At 58.5% G+C, this 22161-nt stretch overlaps 1 protein-coding gene and 1 long non-coding RNA gene across 2 annotated transcripts; one reads left to right on the top strand and one right to left on the bottom strand.

The window, feature by feature from the left end:
• LOC123651319 lies at window positions 1-14503 on the bottom strand. The gene is made up of 3 exons (XR_006739944.1): window positions 14383-14503; window positions 12640-12770; window positions 1-423 (listed from the first exon to the last, which is right to left on the bottom strand). It is a non-coding gene; the product is annotated as an uncharacterized LOC123651319 (long non-coding RNA).
• On the top strand, window positions 14295-20878 carry TRIM72 (tripartite motif containing 72). Its single transcript, XM_036413034.2, has 6 exons — window positions 14295-14787; window positions 15433-15528; window positions 15658-15888; window positions 16548-16570; window positions 17793-17911; window positions 20288-20878. The coding sequence occupies exons 1-6, from the start codon at window positions 14404-14406 to the stop codon at window positions 20857-20859; spliced, it is 1425 nt and encodes a 474-aa protein (XP_036268927.1). The 5' UTR covers window positions 14295-14403; the 3' UTR covers window positions 20860-20878.
• The last annotated feature ends 1283 nt before the right edge of the window (window positions 20879-22161 follow it).

Raw genomic sequence — 22161 nt, 5'->3', positions numbered from 1 at the left:
TTTGGTCCGCAAGGTGGGACCCGGGAGACCAGCCGGGAGAGGAGGCGCTCCTGGGCGGTGCCCGCGAATCCAGGCTTGCACTAGCTGGCACGGACCAGGAACCCGGCTTACCGGTTCACCGGAGTGCCAAGGCTTCCAATCTTGGAATTCAGAAGCCCCGAAATCTCCACCTTCCCCTGCACCTTAGCATCCTCTCTCACAGCCAGAGGATGTAAGAATCAGAATCCTAACCGCCAGGACCTTGTAGCTCCCAACTGCACATACTGGGAAGAAACGAGGCATTAAAAAAAGGGAGAAGAGCTGTGTGTACGTTCTCTCTCAGCCTCTTAGCAAATATTCCAGCATGTCCGGGGCTCCCCAGGGCTCCTGAAACCTTGTCACAACTTCCGGGAGAGCCAGGCTTTGGTCCCGGGAGCCGAGGTTCTGGGGACGCGGTGAGGAGACACTGTTTATAGGTGAGAAGACGCTAGACGGGAGGGAAAGTGATGGGTGGGAGTCACTCGAGTGGTTTGCCCCAGAGGAGCAGGGGAAAGCTGGGGATTGGAGCCCAAGCTGTGCCCAGAATCCCCCTCTCGCCCTTCGCACGGCTGGTCTGGCCTGTGGATCTCCCCAGCCTGGTCTTGCACCACATCCTGTTCTCCCTCTGTCTCAGTCCCAGCCACGCTGGCCTCACAGTTCCTCAAATGTGCCAGCTCCTTCGCACCGGTCAGCCTTTGCTCATGCTGCTCCCTCAGCCTGGAAGTCTGTCCCCTCGCTCCTGCCTGATAAACTAGTTGAGACTTTAGGTCTCAAGTTAAACGCCACCTTCTCAGGGAGCCCAGGCTTAGCATGCCTCCCAGAGTAGTTCACAACACCTGCTCCTCTCTGCAGCTCTCATAGCAATGGTGACTGCACTGCGCTGACTCCATGTGTTAGCCTCAGTCTTCCCAGCCTGCACATCATGCTGTCCAATCACTGTCACAGCTGCAGCACCCAGCACAGCTCCTGCCTGTAATAGTGCTCAGTGAATCTCGTGGAATCAACAAAGAGCGAATGGGCCTGCGGCTCAGGGCGGAGACCAGGCACTGGAAGGTGTGCCTCTCTTCACAGAGGCAGCTCCCAGGAGCTGGAGAACTGTGTGGCCTTGAAGGCGGCAGTCCCTGGTTTGAATTCTGGCTCTCGTTCCCAGTTGGGGACTGGGACTCCATATATCCCTTCAGCTGGGCTGTACCAGCACCATTCCTTCTAATGATGTGATCCTGACACATTACACATCCACTTATTTATTTATTATGGTTGGCTTTCATCTCAATTCATCAGAATGTGAGTTTCATGAGTCCCGAGCCTTAAGAGAATGCTGGCACACAGTAGGTGCTCAGTGAAGAATTAGGGGTGAATGAACGAAGGGGTAAATGTAGCTGGGTCACCCACAGCATGTTGTATGTAAGAGCTTCTAGAAGGTAGCAGGGCCCTGCTCCCCATCCTTCTGTATTGTCCCACGCGGGCTGGGTAGTACCATGTGCCAACACCCTCACCATGCGTGGCCTTTGTGGCCCAACTGCCAGTGTCCCCGGCTCCTGGCTGTTTGTTATTGTGCCTCTTCATGTTTTGTGCACGGCGGCCAGAAGGCTGCATCCTCCCAGCCCACACCTGATGCTGTCCCCACCTGCTCAGCGCCCAGATTCAGGTCCAAGCTCCAGGGCGTGGCCTGGAGGCCTTTGCCAGCCTCCTCGGCAGCACCTGCCACCGTATTGACCTCTGGACCTCTGCACACGTGATACTTGCTCTCTGTCTGGCTTTTTTCTTCCTGATCTGCTGCTTGGTGGGTTCCTGCCTGTCCTCCAGCATTTGTAAATTAAATAATAATAATAATATATATATATATATATATATATATATATATATATATATATATATATATTATTGATTTCGGAGAGAAAGGGAAGGGAATCACTGATTGGCTGCCTCCTGCACACCCCACAACCCAGGCATGTGCCCTGACTGGGAATTGAGTTGTGACCTCCAAGTTCATAGGTCGATACTCAACCACTGAGCCGTGCTGGTGGCACAAGAGTCACTTCTTGTAAGAAATAACAAACATTGGAGCCCCTCTTTAGGCTGTGTTCCTTCATGTGTCTTGTTTCTAAGCCTTTCAGCAACCCCTCTGGAACAGGGAATAGTAGCCCCATTTTATAGATGAGAAACAGAAGCTCAGAGAGGTCGAAGGACTTGCCCAAGGTGATCTAGCTGAGGGGACCAGGTAGCTTGTCTGTCTAGCATCTGCCTCTGTCCCCTGTCTGCTCCTCTGTCCGCTGTCTGCTCCTCTGTCCCCTGTCTGCTCCTCTGTCCGCTGTCTGCTCCTCTGTCCGCTGTCTGCTCCTCTGTCCGCTGTCTGCTCCTCTGTCCCCTGTCTGCTCCTCTGTCCGCTGTCTGCTCCTCTGTCCGCTGTCTGGACTCTCTGTCCCTGTCTGCTCCTCTGTCCCCTGTCTGCTCCTCTGTCCGCTGTCTGCTCCTCTGTCCGCTGTCTGCTCCTCTGTCCGCTGTCTGCTCCTCTGTCCGCTGTCTGGACTCTCTGTCCCTGTCTGCTCCTCTGTCCCTGTCTGCTCCTCTGTCCCTGTCTGCTCCTCTGTCCTGTCTGCTCTCCTGCCCTGTCTGCTCCTCTGTCCGCTGTCTGACTCCTCTGTCCGCTGTCTGCTCCTCTGTCCCTGTCTGCTCCTCTGTCCCCTGTCTGCTCCTCTGTCCGCTGTCTGCTCCTCTGTCCCTGTCTGCTCCTCTGTCCGCTGTCTGCTCCTCTGTCCGCTGTCTGCTCCTCTGTCCGCTGTCTGCTCCTCTGTCCCCTGTCTGCTCCTCTGTCCGCTGTCTGCTCCTCTGTCCGCTGTCGCCCCTTCCCTGTCTGACTCCTCTGTCCGCCTGTCTGCTCCTCTGTCCGCTGTCTGCTCCTCTGTCCGCTGTCTGCTCCTCTGTCCGCTGTCTGCTCCTCTGTCCGCCTGTCTGCTCCTCTGTCCGCTGTCTGCCTCCTCTGTCCCTGTCTGCTCCTCTGTCCGCTGTCTGCTCCTCTGTCCGCTGTTTGCTCCTCTGTCCGCTGTCTGCTCCTCTGTCCCCTGTCTGCTCCTCTGTCCGCTGTCTGCTCCTCTGTCCGCTGTCTGCTCCTCTGTCCGCTGTCTGCTCCTCTGTCCGCTGTCTGCTCCTCTGTCCCTGTCTGCTCCTCTGTCCGCTGTCTGCTCCTCTGTCCCTGTCTGCCCCTCTGTCCCCTGTCTGGACTCTCTGTCCCCTGTCTGCTCCTCTGTCCCCTGTCTGGACTCTCTGTCCCCTGTCTGCTCCTCTGTCCCCTGTCTGCTCCTCTGTCCCCTGTCTGCTCCTCTGTCCGCTGTCTGCTCCTCTGTCCGCTGTCTGCTCCTCTGTCCGCTGTCTGCTCCTCTGTCCCCTGTCTGCCCCTCTGTCCCCTGTCTGCTCCTCTGTCCGCTGTCTGCTCCTCTGTCCTGTCTGCTCCTCTGTCCGCTGTCTGCTCCTCTGTCCGCTGTCTGCCCCTCTGTCCCCTGTCTGCTCCTCTGTCCGCTGTCTGCTCCTCTGTCCCCTGTCTGCTCCTCTGTCCGCTGTCTGCTCCTCTGTCCCCTGTCTGGACTCTCTGTCCCCTGTCTGCTCCTCTGTCCGCTGTCTGCTCCTCTGTCCCCTGTCTGCTCCTCTGTCCGCTGTCTGCTCCTCTGTCCCCTGTCTGCTCCTCTGTCCGCTGTCTGCTCCTCTGTCCCCTGTCTGGACTCTCTGTCCCCTGTCTGCTCCTCTGTCCGCTGTCTGCTCCTCTGTCCGCTGTCTGCTCCTCTGTCCCCTGTCTGCTCCTCTGTCCGCTGTCTGCTCCTCTGTCCGCTGTCTGCTCCTCTGTCCGCTGTCTGCTCCTCTGTCCCCTGTCTGCCCCTCTGTCCCCTGTCTGCTCCTCTGTCCGCTGTCTGCTCCTCTGTCCCCTGTCTGGACTCTCTGTCCCCTGTCTGCTCCTCTGTCCGCTGTCTGCTCCTCTGTCCGCTGTCTGCTCCTCTGTCCCCTGTCTGCTCCTCTGTCCGCTGTCTGTTCCTCTGTCCGCTGTCTGCTCCTCTGTCCCGTCTGCTCCTCTGTCCGCTGTCTGCTCCTCTGTCCGCTGTCTGCTCCTCTGTCCGCTGTCTGCTCCTCTGTCCGCTGTCTGCTCCTCTGTCCGCTGTCTGCCCCTCTGTCCCCTGTCTGCTCCTCTGTCCCCTGTCTGCTCCTCTGTCCGCTGTCTGCTCCTCTGTCCGCTGTCTGCTCCTCTGTCCCCTGTCTGCCCCTCTGTCCCCTGTCTGCTCCTCTGTCCGCTGTCTGCTCCTCTGTCCCCTGTCTGGACTCTCTGTCCCCTGTCTGCTCCTCTGTCCGCTGTCTGCTCCTCTGTCCCCTGTCTGGACTCTCTGTCCCCTGTCTGCTCCTCTGTCCGCTGTCTGCTCCTCTGTCCGCTGTCTGCTCCTCTGTCCCCTGTCTGCTCCTCTGTCCGCTGTCTGCTCCTCTGTCCGCTGTCTGCTCCTCTGTCCCCTGTCTGCTCCTCTGTCCGCTGTCTGCTCCTCTGTCCCCTGTCTGGACTCTCTGTCCCCTGTCTGCTCCTCTGTCCGCTGTCTGCTCCTCTGTCCCCTGTCTGCTCCTCTGTCCGCTGTCTGCTCCTCTGTCCCCTGTCTGCTCCTCTGTCCGCTGTCTGCTCCTCTGTCCCCTGTCTGCTCCTCTGTCCGCTGTCTGCTCCTCTGTCCCCTGTCTGGACTCTCTGTCCGCTGTCTGCTCCTCTGTCCGCTGTCTGCTCCTCTGTCCGCTGTCTGCTCCTCTGTCCCCTGTCTGCTCCTCTGTCCGCTGTCTGCTCCTCTGTCCGCTGTCTGCTCCTCTGTCCCCTGTCTGCTCCTCTGTCCGCTGTCTGCTCCTCTGTCCGCTGTCTGCTCCTCTGTCCCCTGTCTGCTCCTCTGTCCCCTGTCTGCTCCTCTGTCCCTGTCTGCTCCTCTGTCCGCTGTCTGCTCCTCTGTCCGCTGTCTGCCCCTCTGTCCGCTGTCTGCTCCTCTGTCCCTGTCTGCTCCTCTGTCCGCTGTCTGCTCCTCTGTCCGCTGTCTGCTCCTCTGTCCCCTGTCTGCTCCTCTGTCCGCTGTCTGCTCCTCTGTCCGCTGTCTGCTCCTCTGTCCCCTGTCTGCTCCTCTGTCCGCTGTCTGCTCCTCTGTCCGCTGTCTGCTCCTCTGTCCCCTGTCTGGACTCTCTGTCCCCTGTCTGCTCCTCTGTCCGCTGTCTGCTCCTCTGTCCGCTGTCTGCCCCTCTGTCCCCTGTCTGCTCCTCTGTCCGCTGTCTGCTCCTCTGTCCCCTGTCTGGACTCTCTGTCCCCTGTCTGCTCCTCTGTCCGCTGTCTGCTCCTCTGTCCGCTGTCTGCTCCTCTGTCCGCTGTCTGCTCCTCTGTCCGCTGTCTGCTCCTCTGTCCCCTGTCTGCCCCTCTGTCCCCTGTCTGCTCCTCTGTCCGCTGTCTGCTCCTCTGTCCCCTGTCTGGACTCTCTGTCCCCTGTCTGCTCCTCTGTCCGCTGTCTGCTCCTCTGTCCCCTGTCTGGACTCTCTGTCCCCTGTCTGCTCCTCTGTCCGCTGTCTGCTCCTCTGTCCCCTGTCTGGACTCTCTGTCCGCTGTCTGCTCCTCTGTCCCCTGTCTGCTCCTCTGTCCGCTGTCTGCTCCTCTGTCCCCTGTCTGCTCCTCTGTCCGCTGTCTGCTCCTCTGTCCCCTGTCTGGACTCTCTGTCCGCTGTCTGCTCCTCTGTCCGCTGTCTGCTCCTCTGTCCCCTGTCTGGACTCTCTGTCCCCTGTCTGCTCCTCTGTCCGCTGTCTGCTCCTCTGTCCCCTGTCTGGACTCTCTGTCCGCTGTCTGCTCCTCTGTCCGCTGTCTGCTCCTCTGTCCGCTGTCTGCTCCTCTGTCCCCTGTCTGCTCCTCTGTCCGCTGTCTGCTCCTCTGTCCGCTGTCTGCTCCTCTGTCCCTGTCTGCTCCTCTGTCCGCTGTCTGCTCCTCTGTCCGCTGTCTGCTCCTCTGTCCCCTGTCTGCTCCTCTGTCCGCTGTCTGCTCCTCTGTCCGCTGTCTGCTCCTCTGTCCGCTGTCTGCTCCTCTGTCCGCTGTCTGCTCCTCTGTCCCCTGTCTGCTCCTCTGTCCCCTGTCTGCTCCTCTGTCCCTGTCTGCTCCTCTGTCCGCTGTCTGCTCCTCTGTCCCTGTCTGCTCCTCTGTCCCCTGTCTGCTCCTCTGTCCCCTGTCTGGACTCTCTGTCCCCTGTCTGCTCCTCTGTCCGCTGTCTGCTCCTCTGTCCCTGTCTGCTCCTCTGTCCGCTGTCTGCTCCTCTGTCCCCTGTCTGCTCCTCTGTCCGCTGTCTGCCCCTCTGTCCGCTGTCTGCTCCTCTGTCCCTGTCTGCTCCTCTGTCCGCTGTCTGCTCCTCTGTCCGCTGTCTGCTCCTCTGTCCCCTGTCTGCTCCTCTGTCCGCTGTCTGCTCCTCTGTCCGCTGTCTGCTCCTCTGTCCCCCGTCTGCTCCTCTGTCCGCTGTCTGCTCCTCTGTCCGCTGTCTGCTCCTCTGTCCCCTGTCTGGACTCTCTGTCCCCTGTCTGCTCCTCTGTCCGCTGTCTGCTCCTCTGTCCGCTGTCTGCCCCTCTGTCCCCTGTCTGCTCCTCTGTCCGCTGTCTGCTCCTCTGTCCCCTGTCTGGACTCTCTGTCCCCTGTCTGCTCCTCTGTCCGCTGTCTGCTCCTCTGTCCCCTGTCTGGACTCTCTGTCCGCTGTCTGCTCCTCTGTCCGCTGTCTGCTCCTCTGTCCGCTGTCTGCTCCTCTGTCCGCTGTCTGCTCCTCTGTCCCCTGTCTGCTCCTCTGTCCCCTGTCTGCTCCTCTGTCCCCTGTCTGCTCCTCTGTCCCTGTCTGCTCCTCTGTCCGCTGTCTGCTCCTCTGTCCGCTGTCTGCTCCTCTGTCCGCTGTCTGCTCCTCTGTCCCCTGTCTGCTCCTCTGTCCGCTGTCTGCTCCTCTGTCCCTGTCTGCTCCTCTGTCCGCTGTCTGCTCCTCTGTCCCCTGTCTGCTCCTCTGTCCGCTGTCTGCTCCTCTGTCCGCTGTCTGCCCCTCTGTCCCTGTCTGCTCCTCTGTCCCCTGTCTGCTCCTCTGTCCCGTCTGCTCCTCTGTCCGCTGTCTGGACTCTCTGTCCCCTGTCTGCCCCTCTGTCCCTGTCTGCTCCTCTGTCCCGTCTGCTCCTCTGTCCGCTGTCTGGACTCTCTGTCCCCTGTCTGCTCCTCTGTCCGCTGTCTGCTCCTCTGTCCCCTGTCTGGACTCTCTGTCCCCTGTCTGCTCCTCTGTCCGCTGTCTGCTCCTCTGTCCCTGTCTGGACTCTCTGTCCCCTGTCTGCTCCTCTGTCCCTGTCTGCTCCTCTGTCCGCTGTCTGCTCCTCTGTCCGCTGTCTGCTCCTCTGTCCGCTGTCTGCTCCTCTGTCCCCTGTCTGCTCCTCTGTCCGCTGTCTGCTCCTCTGTCCCTGTCTGCTCCTCTGTCCGCTGTCTGCTCCTCTGTCCGCTGTCTGCTCCTCTGTCCGCTGTCTGCTCCTCTGTCCCCTGTCTGCCCCTCTGTCCCGTCTGCTCCTCTGTCCGCTGTCTGCTCCTCTGTCCCGTCTGCTCCTCTGTCCGCTGTCTGCTCCTCTGTCCGCTGTCTGCTCCTCTGTCCCCTGTCTGCTCCTCTGTCCCCTGTCTGCTCCTCTGTCCGCTGTCTGCTCCTCTGTCCGCTGTCTGCTCCTCTGTCCCCTGTCTGCTCCTCTGTCCGCTGTCTGCTCCTCTGTCCGCTGTCTGCTCCTCTGTCCGCTGTCTGCTCCTCTGTCCCCTGTCTGCTCCTCTGTCCGCTGTCTGCTCCTCTGTCCGCTGTCTGCTCCTCTGTCCGCTGTCTGCTCCTCTGTCCCTGTCTGCTCCTCTGTCCGCTGTCTGCTCCTCTGTCCGCTGTCTGCTCCTCTGTCCGCTGTCTGCCCCTCTGTCCCCTGTCTGCTCCTCTGTCCGCTGTCTGCTCCTCTGTCCGCTGTCTGCCCCTCTGTCCCCTGTCTGCTCCTCTGTCCGCTGTCTGCCCCTCTGTCCCCTGTCTGGACTCTCTGTCCTCTCTGTGCAGAATGAATTACTGCTTGGCCATGTCCACAGGATGCCCTGCTGTGCCTCTACTGCAGTGTTTCTCACAGCCAGTCTGTTTGCTCTGCTTTCCCCACCAGGCTGAGCTCCCAGCTCCCAGCACAGGGCTTGACACAGACTCTGCCCGGAGGAGCCTCTATGCCGTGACAAAAGAATCCTAGAATCTGGAACTCTAGGAACCTGCTCTTTTCACATTTGGCAGACTCTTAGACACTCTGTGTGTCTGAGCCATGGAGTTGAAAGAACTTGTCCAATTCAACCCCTTCTCAGAGTGGAGCTGTCCCGGCCACATGGCCGCCACTGTATCACTTCAAACCTAGTTTGGATGGGGTGGCCTTGGTTCTAAGTAAAATCAGTATCACGTGTTTCAACTGAACCTTTGGGGCTGAGGAAATGGCACCTGGGGGAGTGTGTGTCCCGACTCGGAGGAGAAGGGGCTTCTCACTGGCTTCCTGGGCGTGAGGAGCTGAGGGCTTCCTCCCGCCTATCACCGCCCAGGAGCCTTCTTTGGGCCCAGCGTGACCCTGGCTCCAGCCCCAGCCACATTCCTGCTCAGACACAGAGGAGAACTGGCAGTGGCTTTCACCTGACATCGCCTCGGAGCAAGTGCCAGCTCCCTGGTGTGATGTCACTGGAGGCGAAGGGCCCAGGGGCCGGGACACACAGCCGTTCCTCCCCTGGGACTGGACGCCTCGCCCCTGCAGTGGCTCCAGGCTGGACCTCAGTGGGAACAAGGGGTACTGCGTGACAGGGGCCCGTTCTCCGTGAGAACATGGTACACGTCGAACTCAGGAGGACACCGGGTTTGGGAAGAGTCTCTGTTATTCTAAAAATACGTATCAAGGATCTACTAGAACCCAACCCCATGGTAAGTGCTGGTGAAGACAATAGTGACGACAGCTTTCATTTTTTAATGGACTATGTGCCAGGCACTGTGCTCAGCACCCGACAGTCATAGCTCATTGGGTTCTCCCAGCAGCCCCATGACGCAGAGGAGAAACCGAGGTTTTCAGAAGTTACTCTGGAAGCCTACACTGGTAACACCTGAGGAAACTGGTTGAACCATGGCCACCAGACGCCGAGGCCCAGAAGCCAACCACCATTTTACAGTGCCATGTCTGTCCTCAAAAACGGACAAATTGCTTGGAGAGTTACGAATAAGGAAACTTATGCCTCCTCCAGACTGCCCACAAACACCCTCAGGAGGGCAGGCATTGCAATAACAGCAATGCTAACAGCAACTTCCTCCTCTTTGAAGACTGCTCTAGGGCTTTCAAAGCACCTTCAGAGGACTGTGGCATGGTGGGACACGCAGGAGATCAGGGGTGTCAGACCCACTCACATTTGATTCCAGGCCCTCTGCCGCTTAGCTGTGTGACCCAGGGAGGCCACAGCCCCGCTCTGCGGTCCGCACGCTGTGTCATGAAGGAAAAGGACTGTGCGTTGCCCAGGGCCCCCAGGGAGGTAGAGGAGGAGCCTGCTCACTCCGGGAGACTGCCGGGTGGTTTGCGCTGGGAAGGTGGGGACTGGGTGCCTTGGGCAGCTTTCTGGGAATCCCTGGTAATCTCTTCTGCCTTGACGCCCCTTTCTGGGGAAGTCTCAAAGCTCTGAGCTTTGACCCCTGGCAGGAAAGAACCTCCTAGTCTTACCTCGTGGCCCACCCTTGCCCCCTGGATGAGAGCCAGAGCAGTTGGTGGTAAATTGGTTTCTGGGTGTGACCCTCTACCCAACAAATAACCCTATGATTGCTGGAGCCAGATTGCGCCTCCTGGGTCCAGAGGGCCCAAACACTGCCAGGAATTGGGCAAGTCACTTAATCTCTTTGTGCCTCATGGCCTCCTAGTCAGAGAGGAATAATTATGAGGTTATTATAAGGTTACAAATGGATTTAAGAGGTTATAACTGGATTAAGAATTATGAAGTAATAAAAAAAACAAGAATTGCAAAGTGTTTGGAACAGGCCTGACACATAGTAGGTGCCTTTGTTCTTATTGAAGTTTCTGAGCCTCAGTTTCTCAATTTGGGGATGATGCCGGTTCATTGGAACAGTTAGTAATAATAATTGTAATGAAATCCACTGCCAACATTCAGTGAACATTTTCTATGGGTCTGGCATTGTTCTAAGTGCTTTACACGAATTAACTTGTTGAATCTTCATAACAATCCAATGCTCTGGTCCTAAACCTTAGGTGATCCTCATTTTACGGGCAAGTGAATCACATTAAATAACTTGCCCAAGGTCTCACAACAAGGAAAGAGTAGAGTCAGGTTTGAACCTAGCACTTCCTAAGCCCTTTGGTGCCAGCCCGCACAACACCCTGGTGTTTGCTCACGTTGTCTAGTTAAATCCCCGTGACAAGGCTGCAGGGCTGTGTTATCATCCTCCTTATCCTTCCATTGGAGCTGGAGATGCTGCAGCCAGAGAGGGAGGCGATCTCCTGAGCTCATGGTGTCAGCATCAGGACCTGCTTCTGCGGTGGTCCTGATGGGGGCTCTGGCTCCCGTTGCATGTATCCAAATCAAGGGGCTCTCATCCCCCATGGCACTCACCACTCCAGCTCTGGGGATGCTCTCCCCTAGGACAAGCTAAAACTTGCAGTCTTGCCAAAACCAGTTTGGCTCAGGGGATAGAACACCGGCCTGCGAACTGAAAGGTCCGGGGATGGATTCCAGTCAAAGGCATGTACCTTGGTTGTGGATACATCCCTGGTAGGGGGTGTGCAGGAGGCAGCTGATCGATGTTTCTCACTCTCTATCTCTCTCTCTTCCTCTCTGTAAAAAAATCAATAAAAATATATTAAAACAAAACAACCCCTCTCTCCCCTGCAGCCTCTGAGCTCTGGGCTCCAGCTCTGTCTTAGGGTCAGCGACACTTGTCCTCCTTCCCTTTTTCCCCTCCTCCCCTCGACATGATCTCTGGCCCCTTCTCGTCCTCCAATCTGTTGTAGACAATCCATGTCCCTTCATACGATCAGAGGTCAGACCTGGCTCATCCACAGAAAGGGAATGAGCAGACTATCTTCCCTGTCCTGGGTTCCCACTCATTGCCTAAACCACATGTGTCAAACACAAGGCCCGCGGGCCAAATCCATCCCGCCAGGCCTTGCAATGTGGCCCGCACCGCGCTGTCATCACTGCACTCCGCTGCGTTTCCATCACAATGACAGTTTATGACTCTTCAGTAAACCATTCGGCCCTCGATTTAGGCTGGATTTTAGATTTTGGCCCCTTCTCTGATTGAGTTCGACACCCCTAGCCTAAACCCTTCAGCCCAGCCTGGCAGTGATGAAAACTCCAGGTGAAGTCTGCCTTCGGGATGCTGACTTTTCTGAGCCAAAATGAAGTGGCTTGTGGTTTCAGAGACCAGCTCCAGGTACGCTCTAACCTCTACCCCCGTCCTGTTTACCAACCCCAGGCCGACTCTGAGCCATCAAAAGTGGCAGAGAGAAAATCAGAGACTTAGAGGTACAGTAGGGAAATAAAACTTCTCTGGATTCTGGGAGAAAGCCTTAGCTTCCCGAGACTGCACACATATCAGAAGATCCAGGCTGCAGTCATTTGTATAGTTAATTGCCCGATCCAAAAAAATAATAAAACTCTTATCTCTTCCTCAGGGGCCCAAGTGATTACAGCTTGAACAAAGTTCCTAGGCTAAGCCCCAAGTGCCAGGGAGCCCTGAGTAGCTTCCTAATCGGGCCAGTGTGCAACATGCAAGATCCTCAAGCATCAGGAAGAAATGAGCCCACAGCTTGGAGACGAGGACAGAGCCTGGAGACTTGTCATAAACGCCAAGATGTGCAAGGAGCTCTCCTGACTTCCGAGGACATTTGTTTAGACATTTAAGCAGAGGAGGGGGACAGTTGCCTCCTCCCCTTCTAAAAAATATATATTTTATTGCCCTAGCTCAATGGTCAGCAAACTCATTAGTCAACAGAGCCAAATATCAACAGTACAACGATTGAAATTTCTTTTGGGAGCCAAAATTTTTAAAGTTAAACTTCTTCTAACGCCACTTCTTCAAAATAGACTGGCCCAGGCCGTGGTGTTTTGTAGAAGAGCCACACTCAAGGGGCCAAAGAGCTGCATGTGGCTTGTGAGTCTGAGTTTGCCGACCACGGCCCTAGCTGGTTTGGCTCAGTGGATAGAGCATTGGCCTGCGGACTGAAGGGTCCCAGGTTCGGTTCCGGTCAAGGGTACGTGCCTGGATTGCGGGCTTGATCCCTGGCCCTGGTTGCAGTCCCTGAAGGAGACAACTCATTGAGATGTCTCTCATCATTGATGTTTCTGCCTTTCTCACTATATATCCCTTCCTCTCTGAAATCAATAAAAATATGTTTAAAAATATTTTTAATGGATTTTTAGAGAGAGAGAGAAATGTTGATTGGCTGCCTCCTTCACACCTACATGTGAATTCGAGCCCACAACCCGGGCATGTGCCCTTGACTGGAATTGAACCTGGGACCCTTCAGTCTGCAGGCCGACGCTCTATCCACTGAGCCACCCTAACTAGGGCAGGAGAAATGGTTTTTGTTGCTTACGTGTGGGGTGTCTGGCTACTCTCACAGGCTAATGGACCTGGCTCTCATCACGTCATCCCGGGCACAGGGGGACAAACGTTGACTGCCGACCGTGAGGAATCAATGAGAAGTCTGTCTCTGACCTAGGACACCTTGTGTGCAAATTCAGCCTAAAACACATAAACATGAATATTAAAATCCCAAGAGAGAGGCAAAGAGAGCGTCCAAAGAGGAAGTTACGTGACTGAAACAGGAACAGAATCTCTGAGAGAGACAGAGAGGTCGAGGAAAAAAGAGAAACCCTGTAAAGGCTGAGAGGGAGTGATGGGAGGTCAGACGTTCCTGTGTTGATTTCTCTGTTGAGTATTTATTGAGCACCTGCTGTGTGCCACACACTTACCTTTGAGTTAGAGACAAGCAGTGAACACATGTGTGGTGGTAGGAGGAGACGGATGAATGCAAAATGTTTTGAAGACAAGGAAAGCAGGGAAGGGAGACGTGAGATTTAAAATCAGGGAGTTAGGAAAGCCTCAGGGAAAAAGTGACGTTGGCCAAAGATCTTCCTTTGAAAGAGTTTTCCAGACAGAGGGGATGACAAGTGCAAAGGCCCGGCTGGAGTGAGCAGGGGGTGACGGTGAGAGACAGGTGGGGTCTCGTTGGGCAGAGCCTTGCAGGCCACAGGCAGGACTTGGGTTCTTAACCTCAGTGAACTTTAGCAGAGATCTCAAGCATCAGCACAAGGGAGGACCAGGGCTCCAGGCAGCTCGGCTTCTGGACTGCGGGCTCTGGATTCGGTTCGTTCATTTATTCACTGCCAGTCCATTATTGACTTTCAAGCATTTAGGGAGGCCAACTTTGGCCCCGGGCTTGCACTGAGCTCTGGCGAGACAGAAAAAAGACTTTTTCCTCAGCTCTGGAGGAAGAAAACCTCCGGGGGCGGGGGCTGTAGATCATACTGTGGGTGTGAGAGCCATTAGCTGGGGAAACAGTGAGTGGGTGACAGGCTGGGCCGGCCGCACTGGGAAGGGGAAGCTGCAGATTGAGGCGTGGGAGTGGAGGCCGGGAGGAAGGGCAGACCTCTCTCCTCTCTCCTCTCTCTCTCTCTCTCTCTCTCTCTCTCTCTCTCTCTCTCTCTCTCTCTCTCTCTCTCTCTCTCTCTCTCTCTCTTAGAGAGGCCCGGTGTCCTGCTGGCTTTGAGCGCTGGCTTCAGCAGAGGCGACAGTGGATGGGCCAGGACAGGTGGCCTTGACATGTGCAGCTTGTTCCCTGACCACTCAGCCTTCACTTTTAGAATGGTTTCCAGAAATGATAGGAAGCAGCTAAATATAGTCCTGGGGCCAGAGCCCAGCAGGGAGGATCCCTCTGCCAGTCACCGCTGCCCATCAGCTGTGGTGCCCACTGCTAGCTGCCCCGTGCGTGCCAGTGCCCGTCCCTGCTCCGGGCGGGTCGCTTGCCTCTGACCTACCTTCGGACAACACCCTGAGGCCGGCGCTCAGGCTGAGCCTCCCGGGAGTCTCTTTTTGCCTGTGATCTCTGATCAGCCCTGTGAGTCCCGGATCCTGTGGGCCTGGAGATAGTGGGGAGGGGAGGGCCGGGGTCCTGGGGGCGGGAGGACAGGAGGGTCGGCATGGGGCTTTGGAGAACCTGGGGCTGAGCCAGGGAAAGACAGTGGGTAGGACTGTTTGGAACCCGGGCTTGTGTTTGGGATCTGGGAGTGAGACAGCTCCTGATGGGGCTGTTTCGGGGCTGACCTCCCTGACTGACCTCTCCTGTGCCAGGCGCGCCATGGCGGCCGCGCCGGGCCTGCTGCGCCAGGAGCTGTCCTGCCCGCTGTGCCTGCAGCTGTTCGACGCGCCGGTGACGGCGGAGTGCGGCCACAGCTTCTGCCGCGCCTGCCTGGCCCGCGCGGCCGGGGAGGCGGACGGCACGGTGCCCTGCCCCACCTGCCAGGCGCCCACGCGGCCGCAGGCGCTCAGCACCAACCTGCAGCTGGCGCGCCTGGTCGAGCGGCTGGCGCAGGTGCCGCAGGGCCACTGCGAGGAGCACCTGGACCCGCTCAGCGTCTACTGCGAGCAGGACCGCGCGCTCGTGTGCGGCGTGTGCGCCTCGCTGGGCGCGCACCGCGGCCACCGCCTGCTGCCCGCCGCCGAGGCCCACGCGCGCCTCCAGGTGCGCCCGGCGGCCGGCGGCCGGGGAGGACGGTGGGAGGGGGCAGGGCGCCCGTCGGGTGTTGGGAGGGGGGCGCGGGAGGGCAGGGCGGGGACCCCGGGGCGAGGAGCTGGGGGTGGGCGGCGGAGGGAGGCTGTGAGGCGGCTTCAGGGCGGCCGGCCGGACAGGCTGGCGCAGACCTGGCCGCTCCGGGCGCGCCGGGCCCGCGGGCTGGTGCACAGGCCATTGCCACCGGGTCAGGTCGGGGTGCGCCGCCGGCTGGAGCTGTCAGACCTGAGCGCGCGGCGCCCACGCACGGGTGTGGCGCCCGAGGCCTGCGGTCCTCGGGTGCCCAGAAAGGTCCTCCCCCCCCCTCCCCCAGCCCGCCCAGGCCCTCCGCGAGGCCAGTCACCGAGGGGAGGCGTCCACACAGCCAGGCAGTCTCTCATGCATTCTTTATTGGCGGGGTTGCAGTCTGGGGGCACGCAGTGGCCCGGGGTCCCTGGGCGCAGCTTCCCTGGCCTCGGCCTCAGGACTGGGGTCCCGGGGCTTCTGCGTGGTCTCAGCCCCCTACTTCAGCCAGGCGCTCTCCTCGCCCGACTCCCTGGGGGGCAGACCAGCTCTCAGGCGCCCCAGGACCACCCTGTCACCCCCCCCCCCCCCCAGACCCAGCTCCCCCAGCAGCAGCTGCAGCTGCAGGAGGCGTGTGCGCGCAAGGAGAAGAGCGCTGCGGCGCTGGAGCAGCAGCTGGTGGAGGTGGAGGTGCGACTCTGCTGGCAGGGCCCGGGGCGGGGTCAGCAGGGCCCGGGGCGGGGGTCAGGGGGTCAGGCAGGGCCGGGGCGGGGGTCAGGCAGGCTCCCCCCGCCCAGCGCCTTTGCCGTCTGCCCGCAGGAGACCGTGCGCCAGTTCCGGGGGGCCGTGGGGGAGCAGCTGGGCAAGATGCGGCTGTTCCTGGACGCGCTGGAGAGCTCCCTGGACCAGGAGGCTGAGCGGGTGGGGGCCGAGGCGGGGGCCGCCCTGCAGAAGGAGCTGGGGGGCCTCTACTCGTACCTGGAGCAGCTGCGGCAGATGGAGAAGGTGCTGGAGGAGGTGGCCGACAAGCCGCAGACCGAGTTCCTCATGGTGAGCACCGGACCGCCCTCCTCTGCCCCTCGCCGGGCCCAGGCCCAGAGAGCTCGCCGCGAGGCGGGGCAGGCACCCCGAGGCCCGGAGAGGTGGGCACCCTGAGGTCCGGAGGGGCAGGACCCCGAGGCCCGGAGGGGCAGGACCCAGAGGCCCGGAGGGGCGGGAGCAGCCGGGGCTGCACAGGCAGGCGGGGAGGCTGCTGCAGGCACTCTCTCTAGCAGGTGTCCTCAAACTTTTTAAAGTGGGGGCCAGATCATGGTCCCTCAGAGAGCTGGAGGGCCAGACTATATGAACTACTAATTCCTACTGTAACACCTCGGCTGCGCTCACTGCCCAAAAAACCTGGCGGGCCGGATCAGACTCCTCTGCGGGCCGCATGTGGCCCGAGGGCCGTAGTTTGAAGACGCCTGCAGGGGGACCATTCACGTAACAGTTTGTTTACTGCTTGGGACAGTCTTCCACCGCAGAGTGCTGTTTCTTGAGGAAGGGGTACCCTTTTCTGATTCACACAGATAAAGGGCTAGGGTGGGTTTCTTTGGACTTTCCTGATGTTTCCTGGCTCCGCACTCAGCATTCCTGGTCCATCCGCCCCATCCCCAGTCGTGTCCAGAGACTCTCCTGCCCGCCTCACCGCCATTTTCTCCTTCTCTCTCCAGAAATTCTGCCTGGTGACCAGCAGGTGAGACCACCCTGGCCCCGCCCCTTCCCCAGCCTGCCCTGGTCTCAGGGGCACCGGCTGGCTCACCCTCCTCCCCATGTCCACTCAGCCCTCTGCACTCTCCCTGCACTCGGCTTTGAACATAGAAATGACCTGGTCCTTCTAGGAACCCCCCAGGCAGGGGGCGGGGACGTAGGCATCACTGTGCTCAGTGCTGCGGGGAGAGGAGGGGGAGGTGGGGGAGAGGAGGGGGAGGCGGGGGAGAGGAGGGGGAGGCGGGGAGAGGAGGGGGAGGCCGGAGAGAGGAGGGGGAGGCCGGAGAGAGGAGGGGGAGGCCGGAGAGAAGAGGGAGACCAGGGAGAGGAGGGGATGGCCGGGAAGGAGAGAAGGGGGTGGCTGGGGAGAGAAGGGGGAGGCCGGGTGGCCGTCAGAGTTGGATGCTGGAGGAACGGGCTGGAGTTAGCAGGTCAGGAGCTGGGGGAAGAGCCCTGAGAGAAGGCAAGAGTGAGAGAAGGTGTGCTGGTGTGGCAGGCGGGCAAACGGAAGCGCTGAGGGGCTTGGACCTTATCCCAACAAAAGACCTAAACATTTTGTGGTAAAATGTACACAGAATAAAATTGACCATTTAAAAATATATGTTTTTATTGATTTTAGAGATGGGAAGAGGGAGGGAGAGAGCTATAGAATCATGGATGAGAGAGAGACATGGATAGCCTGCCTTCTGCACGCCCCCTACTGGCGATCGAGCCCACAACCTGGGCATGTGCCTGATGGGGAATCAAACCACTGAGCCACCCCAGCGGCAAACCATTTTTAGCGCGCACTTTCCCTTCAGTATCATTATGTACATTCATGTTGTTACGCAACCTCATCACCATCCATCTCCTGAACTTTTCATCTTAAAATTACCACCCAAGGATATGTTTACTGATTGCAGAGAGAGAAGGGGTGGGGTCGGGGAGAGAAACACATTGACGTGAGAAAGAAACATCAGTTGGTTGCCTCCTGCACTGGCCCTGACTAGGGATCGAACCTGAAACCTTTTGGTGAATGGGACAACGCTCCAACTGAGCCACCGGCCGGGGCCAGAACTTTTCATCTCTCCAGACGGGAAAGGCAGCAGAGGCATCATGTGGAGAGGTCCTGGGACTCCACAGCCCTGTCCTCTCTTCTGGGCACTGCTTTTTCCCTCCCCACCCCTGCCTCCTCCGGAAGTGCCCTCACAGACACTTCCCACCCTCAGGCTGCAGAAGATCCTGGCAGAGTCCCCCCCACCTGCCCGTCTGGACATCCAGCTGCCTGTCATCTCAGATGACTTCAAGTTCCAGGTGTGGAGGAAGATGCTCCGTGCTCTCATGCCAGGTACCGGAGGCATGTTGTTTGTAACATGTGGTTGTGGGGAGGCCACAGCCACACACAGAGGCCTCCAGGCCTCAGCGAGGAAGGTCACAGAAGGCGCCATTGCCCATCTGCCTCTGCACTCTAGGGCAAGCATGTCAAACTCCAAGGCTAACACAGGCCAAATAAACAAGGTTTAAGTTTATGTGGCTGCAAAGAAACAAAAGCTTCAGTTTTCATAGATACGTAGGTTTATTTCCATAGAGATGCTGAATACAAAGAACTGAAATAAATGGGTCATTGTGAGCATAAAATCATAGAACATTTTAATAATATTTTTCTTAAACATTAAACTTACCAGACGCTGAATAACTGCACAAGTTAATAAGCATAATGCAAATAAGCCTATTTTTCATGTTCTCCGAAAGTAAAACATTTCCTGTTGTGCACATCAAACAAGTCAGTACAAAACTAATGATTGGCAATTGGCTGCTAAAATAGTCGATGCTAGTATTAGTGGAGAGGAATGGTGCAGCTGCGTATAAGGCGTATAAGGGAAATGAATGCAACACAATTATAGTGATCAGTCATTAGTGAACATTGTAGTTCATTATTAATAACTAGTAGCCCAGTGCACGAATTCATGCACATAGAAAGGAAATTAATTAGAAGAAATATTTTAATTAAAATATATATTTTATTGATTTTTTACAGAGAGGAAGGGAGAGGGATAGTTAGAAACATTGATCAGCTTCCTCCTACACACTCCCTACTGCGTATGTGCCTGCAACCAAGGTCCATGTTCTTGACCAGAATCAAACCTGGGACCCTGAGTCCCCAGACCAATACTCTATCCACTGAGCCAAACCAGTTAGGGCGAAATATTTTAATATTGCTACTCACCATTTCTCTATAATAGAAGTGCCAATCAAATTCACGGTTGACAATGACAGATGGATACACACACACACACACACACACACACACACACGTGTGTTATTGGTGCCAGCAAGAGCTTTATATCTATCGTGCATCTGCAAGTCAACTTAGCCTATTATAGATAGAGAATAAACTTGCCTATCAGACCTGCTTTCTGATTTAGCTAAACTTGTCCAGCCCAGTGAAGCACCCAACTCCTCTTTCAGGGTCACAGCAGGAAATATCAACACAAAGCAGATTGTGATTGTAGTCCTGCAGGGAGAACAAAGGGTAAAATATTTAACTGCAGCAGCGTTTGACTATATTCTGCAGAGGAATGATGTGGAGAGATCCTGCAGTGAGAAAACCTGAGGTCATTTTCAAGGTCCACCATTTCTTATTTCTTTTCAGTCAGGTCAAGTTTCTAAGCTTTCTAAATCTCCACTTTCTGGCTAATGAAAAGAAAACAGGACTCCACCGAGTCTCCCAGCTACCTACTCCAGGACTTCTGTGAGGATCAAATGAGATGAGGCGCCTCAAAACGTTTCACAGACATTTGGTTAAACTGTGAAGTGTTTGCACCTGGCTGTAAAGCAAGTTGTGTTTCTGGGCTGGAAAAACTGCAAGGAGGCTAGCTGCTAGGGAGAGGAAGCCAGGAATTGCTATGTGACATCATTACCCTTACCATGGGACACTTAGCATATTAGCCTTTTATATATATAGATTATGTATAACTGGATTGTGTAAAAATTAAGTTGCAAAGTTTTTATTAAAATGTTTCTTACATACCGTTATATTGGCGAGGCCACAAAAATGTTTGTTGTGGGCCACGTGTGGCCTGTGGGGCCGTGAGTCTGACATGCCTGCTCTAGGGTATCTCTGCACCCTAATACCTGTGCTAAGAGAGGGACCCCTGAGGGCGTGGGACTTATAGGTGGGTGCCTGACGGGGAGGGTGCTGCTTACAGGAAGGTGCAGCTGCTGGGCCTGGGTTCGAACCCTGAGTGCTCCTTGGCCAGACCCTCCCCTGTGGACAGTGGAGGGGATAACCTCTGTTCATTGGGGCCTGGGGGTCTGCAGGGCTGGAACCCGGGGCAGCCCCTGACTCTGATGGCCCAAAGGCTCAGACTCCCCTCCCCAGGAGCTGAGCTCCAGGGCATGCACACGTGGTGGGCGGGCGGGGGATGGGGGGAACTCGGTTTTATCCGGGAGAAGACTAAGGCCCAGACTGACTGAGGCCCCACTGTGGTGGTGAGACAGGGGCGCCGGACCCGGCTTCCTGACTGTCTCCTCCCTGTGACCCGGGTGGTGCTGTCTGCCTTGTACCAGCCTGACCCCACAGCCTGTGGCCTCCGCTTACAGTGTCAGAGAGGCGGTCTTCAGAGGGGGTTCGCCCCCACCCGGAGGCCCGGAGGGGAGGAGCCGGGCTGCCCATCGGTGGGCGGGGAAGGCTCCGGAGGTAACGGGCTGCCTCTCTCCGCAGTGACGGAGCTGACCTTCGACCCCAGCACGGCGCACCCCAGCCTGGTGCTGTCCCCCTGCGGCCGCCGCGCGCACTGCGCGGAGCAGAAGGCGCCGCCCGCCGCCGAGGACCCGCGCCGGTTCGACAAGGCGGTGGCGGTGCTGGCGCGGCAGCGGCTGGCGGAGGGCGAGCACTACTGGGAGGTGCAGGTGGGCGACAAGCCGCGCTGGGCGCTGGGCGTGATGGCGGCGCAGGCGGGCCGGCGCGGGCGGCTGCAGGCGGCGCCGTCGCAGGGGCTGTGGCTGCTGGGCCAGCGGGACGGGAAGGTGCTGGAGGCGCACGTGGAGGCGAAGGAGCCGCGCGCGCTGCCGCCCCGGGAGCAGCGGCCGGCGCGCATCGGGCTGTACCTGAGCTTCGCCGACGGCGTCCTCGCCTTCTACGACGCCAGCGACCCCGACGCGCTGGAGCCGCTCTTCGCCTTCCGCGAGCGCCTGCCCGGGCCCGTGTTCCCCTTCTTCGACGTGTGCTGGCACGACAAGGGCCGCAACGCGCAGCCGCTGCTGCTGGTGGGGCCCGAGGGCCCAGAGGCCTGAGCGCCAGGCGGGGTGGGGGTGGGGGGCTCCGAGGGTCCGCCTCTGGCGTGAATGGGGGGCCGTGTGGGCGGGGTCTAGGCAGGTCAGCGGGAACCCCAGTTTGGGGACCAGGAGAGGCAGGTTCCAGGAAGAGCTGAGGTTGAGGGGGGAGGGCAAGGGGCCAGGAGCCTGGGGAGGGGAGGAGCTGAGCGCTGGGGGAGAGGTGGCGGTCTGCAGCTCCCCTCCCTCCTCCCGATGGGGAGCAGGCCCACCCGCCAGACCCATCCTCCAGGCCCACCCGCCAGACCCATCCTCCAGGCCCACCCGCCAGGCCCATCCTCCAGGCCCACCCGCCAGGCCGTTTGGGGGTGAGGTGGGGAAGGAGGGTCTCCAGCTGGAGAGGCCAAAGCCATCCTTCCAGAGCGGCAGCAGCGGCGGGGCCAAGCGCAGGCGGCTGAGTGTGTGGCTCAGCAGGCTGGGCGTGTAACGGGAAGAGGGCTCCATGCTGCCTGTCACTGCTCCAGCCAGTGAAGCAGGGACAGGGCGGAGCCATACAGGAGCGTGGACTCCAGTCCTGCCGGCAGCAGGGGGAGCAGCAGGCCAGCCAGACACCTACTGCCCCCCCCCCTCCCCTGCCCCCAGCCGCTGCTTCTGTAGTGAAAGCACAGAGGAAAGGAGGCAGAGGGCAGCTTACAGACAGGTCTGCGGGAGGACGGGGTCTTCACAGGGCTGGTGACGTGCAGGGCGGTGACAGGGGAGAGAGCCCAGGGCAGTGCCGGGCGGGCAGTTCACGGCGGGCAGGCTGGAGGCTGCAGAGGCCTGCGGGGCCGAAGGGCTGGGCCCTCAGAGGCCGGCGGCTGGTGTCTGGGAGAAGCTGCTCACCTTCCCAAGAGGACAGCAGCTCCATACGGGAGGAGGCCGCCTCTCCGGGGCGCCCCGGCCAGAGAGGAAGTGCCCTCATCAATCGGAGCACGGCCACCGTGGCGAGCAGAGCGGGATGCCTGTTTCTCACGGCCACCATGGCGAGCAGAGCGGGATTCGTTTCTCACGGCCACCGTGGCGAGCAGAGCGGGATTCGTTTCTCACGGCCACCGTGGCGAGCAGAGCGGGATTCCTGTTTCTCACGGCCACCATGGCGAGCAGAGCGGGATGCCTGTTTCTCACCGTGCTTGCGGTTCCCATACTCTGCTGCTGCCCCTCCCAGGCGGGACCTTTCTGACCGGTCCCAGGTGGTGCCGAGCCCTGGAGAAGCTCCTGGGCACCGACTGCTCAGCCCGCCGTCCACCTCAGTCACTGGTCAGGCCTGTCAGCCGCCAGGCAGAG

This window comes from Pipistrellus kuhlii, unplaced genomic scaffold, assembly GCF_014108245.1.
Source record: "Pipistrellus kuhlii isolate mPipKuh1 unplaced genomic scaffold, mPipKuh1.p scaffold_m20_p_48, whole genome shotgun sequence".
Taxonomy (NCBI): domain Eukaryota; kingdom Metazoa; phylum Chordata; class Mammalia; order Chiroptera; family Vespertilionidae; genus Pipistrellus; species Pipistrellus kuhlii.
The sequence above is the reverse complement of the archived record's forward strand: the minus strand, read 5'-3'. Positions and strand labels throughout refer to the sequence as shown.

Bases quoted from the DNA above. Each gene is read 5' to 3' on its own strand.
- TRIM72 (XM_036413034.2), top strand. From the start codon at position 14,404: ATGGCGGCCGCGCCGGGCCTGCTGCGCCAGGAGCTGTCCTGCCCGCTG. The intron at 15,889-16,547 runs GTGAGCACCGGA...TTCTCTCTCCAG, and splicing joins CGCAGACCGAGTTCCTCATG to AAATTCTGCCTGGTGACCAG. The intron at 16,571-17,792 runs GTGAGACCACCC...TCCCACCCTCAG, and splicing joins TTCTGCCTGGTGACCAGCAG to GCTGCAGAAGATCCTGGCAG.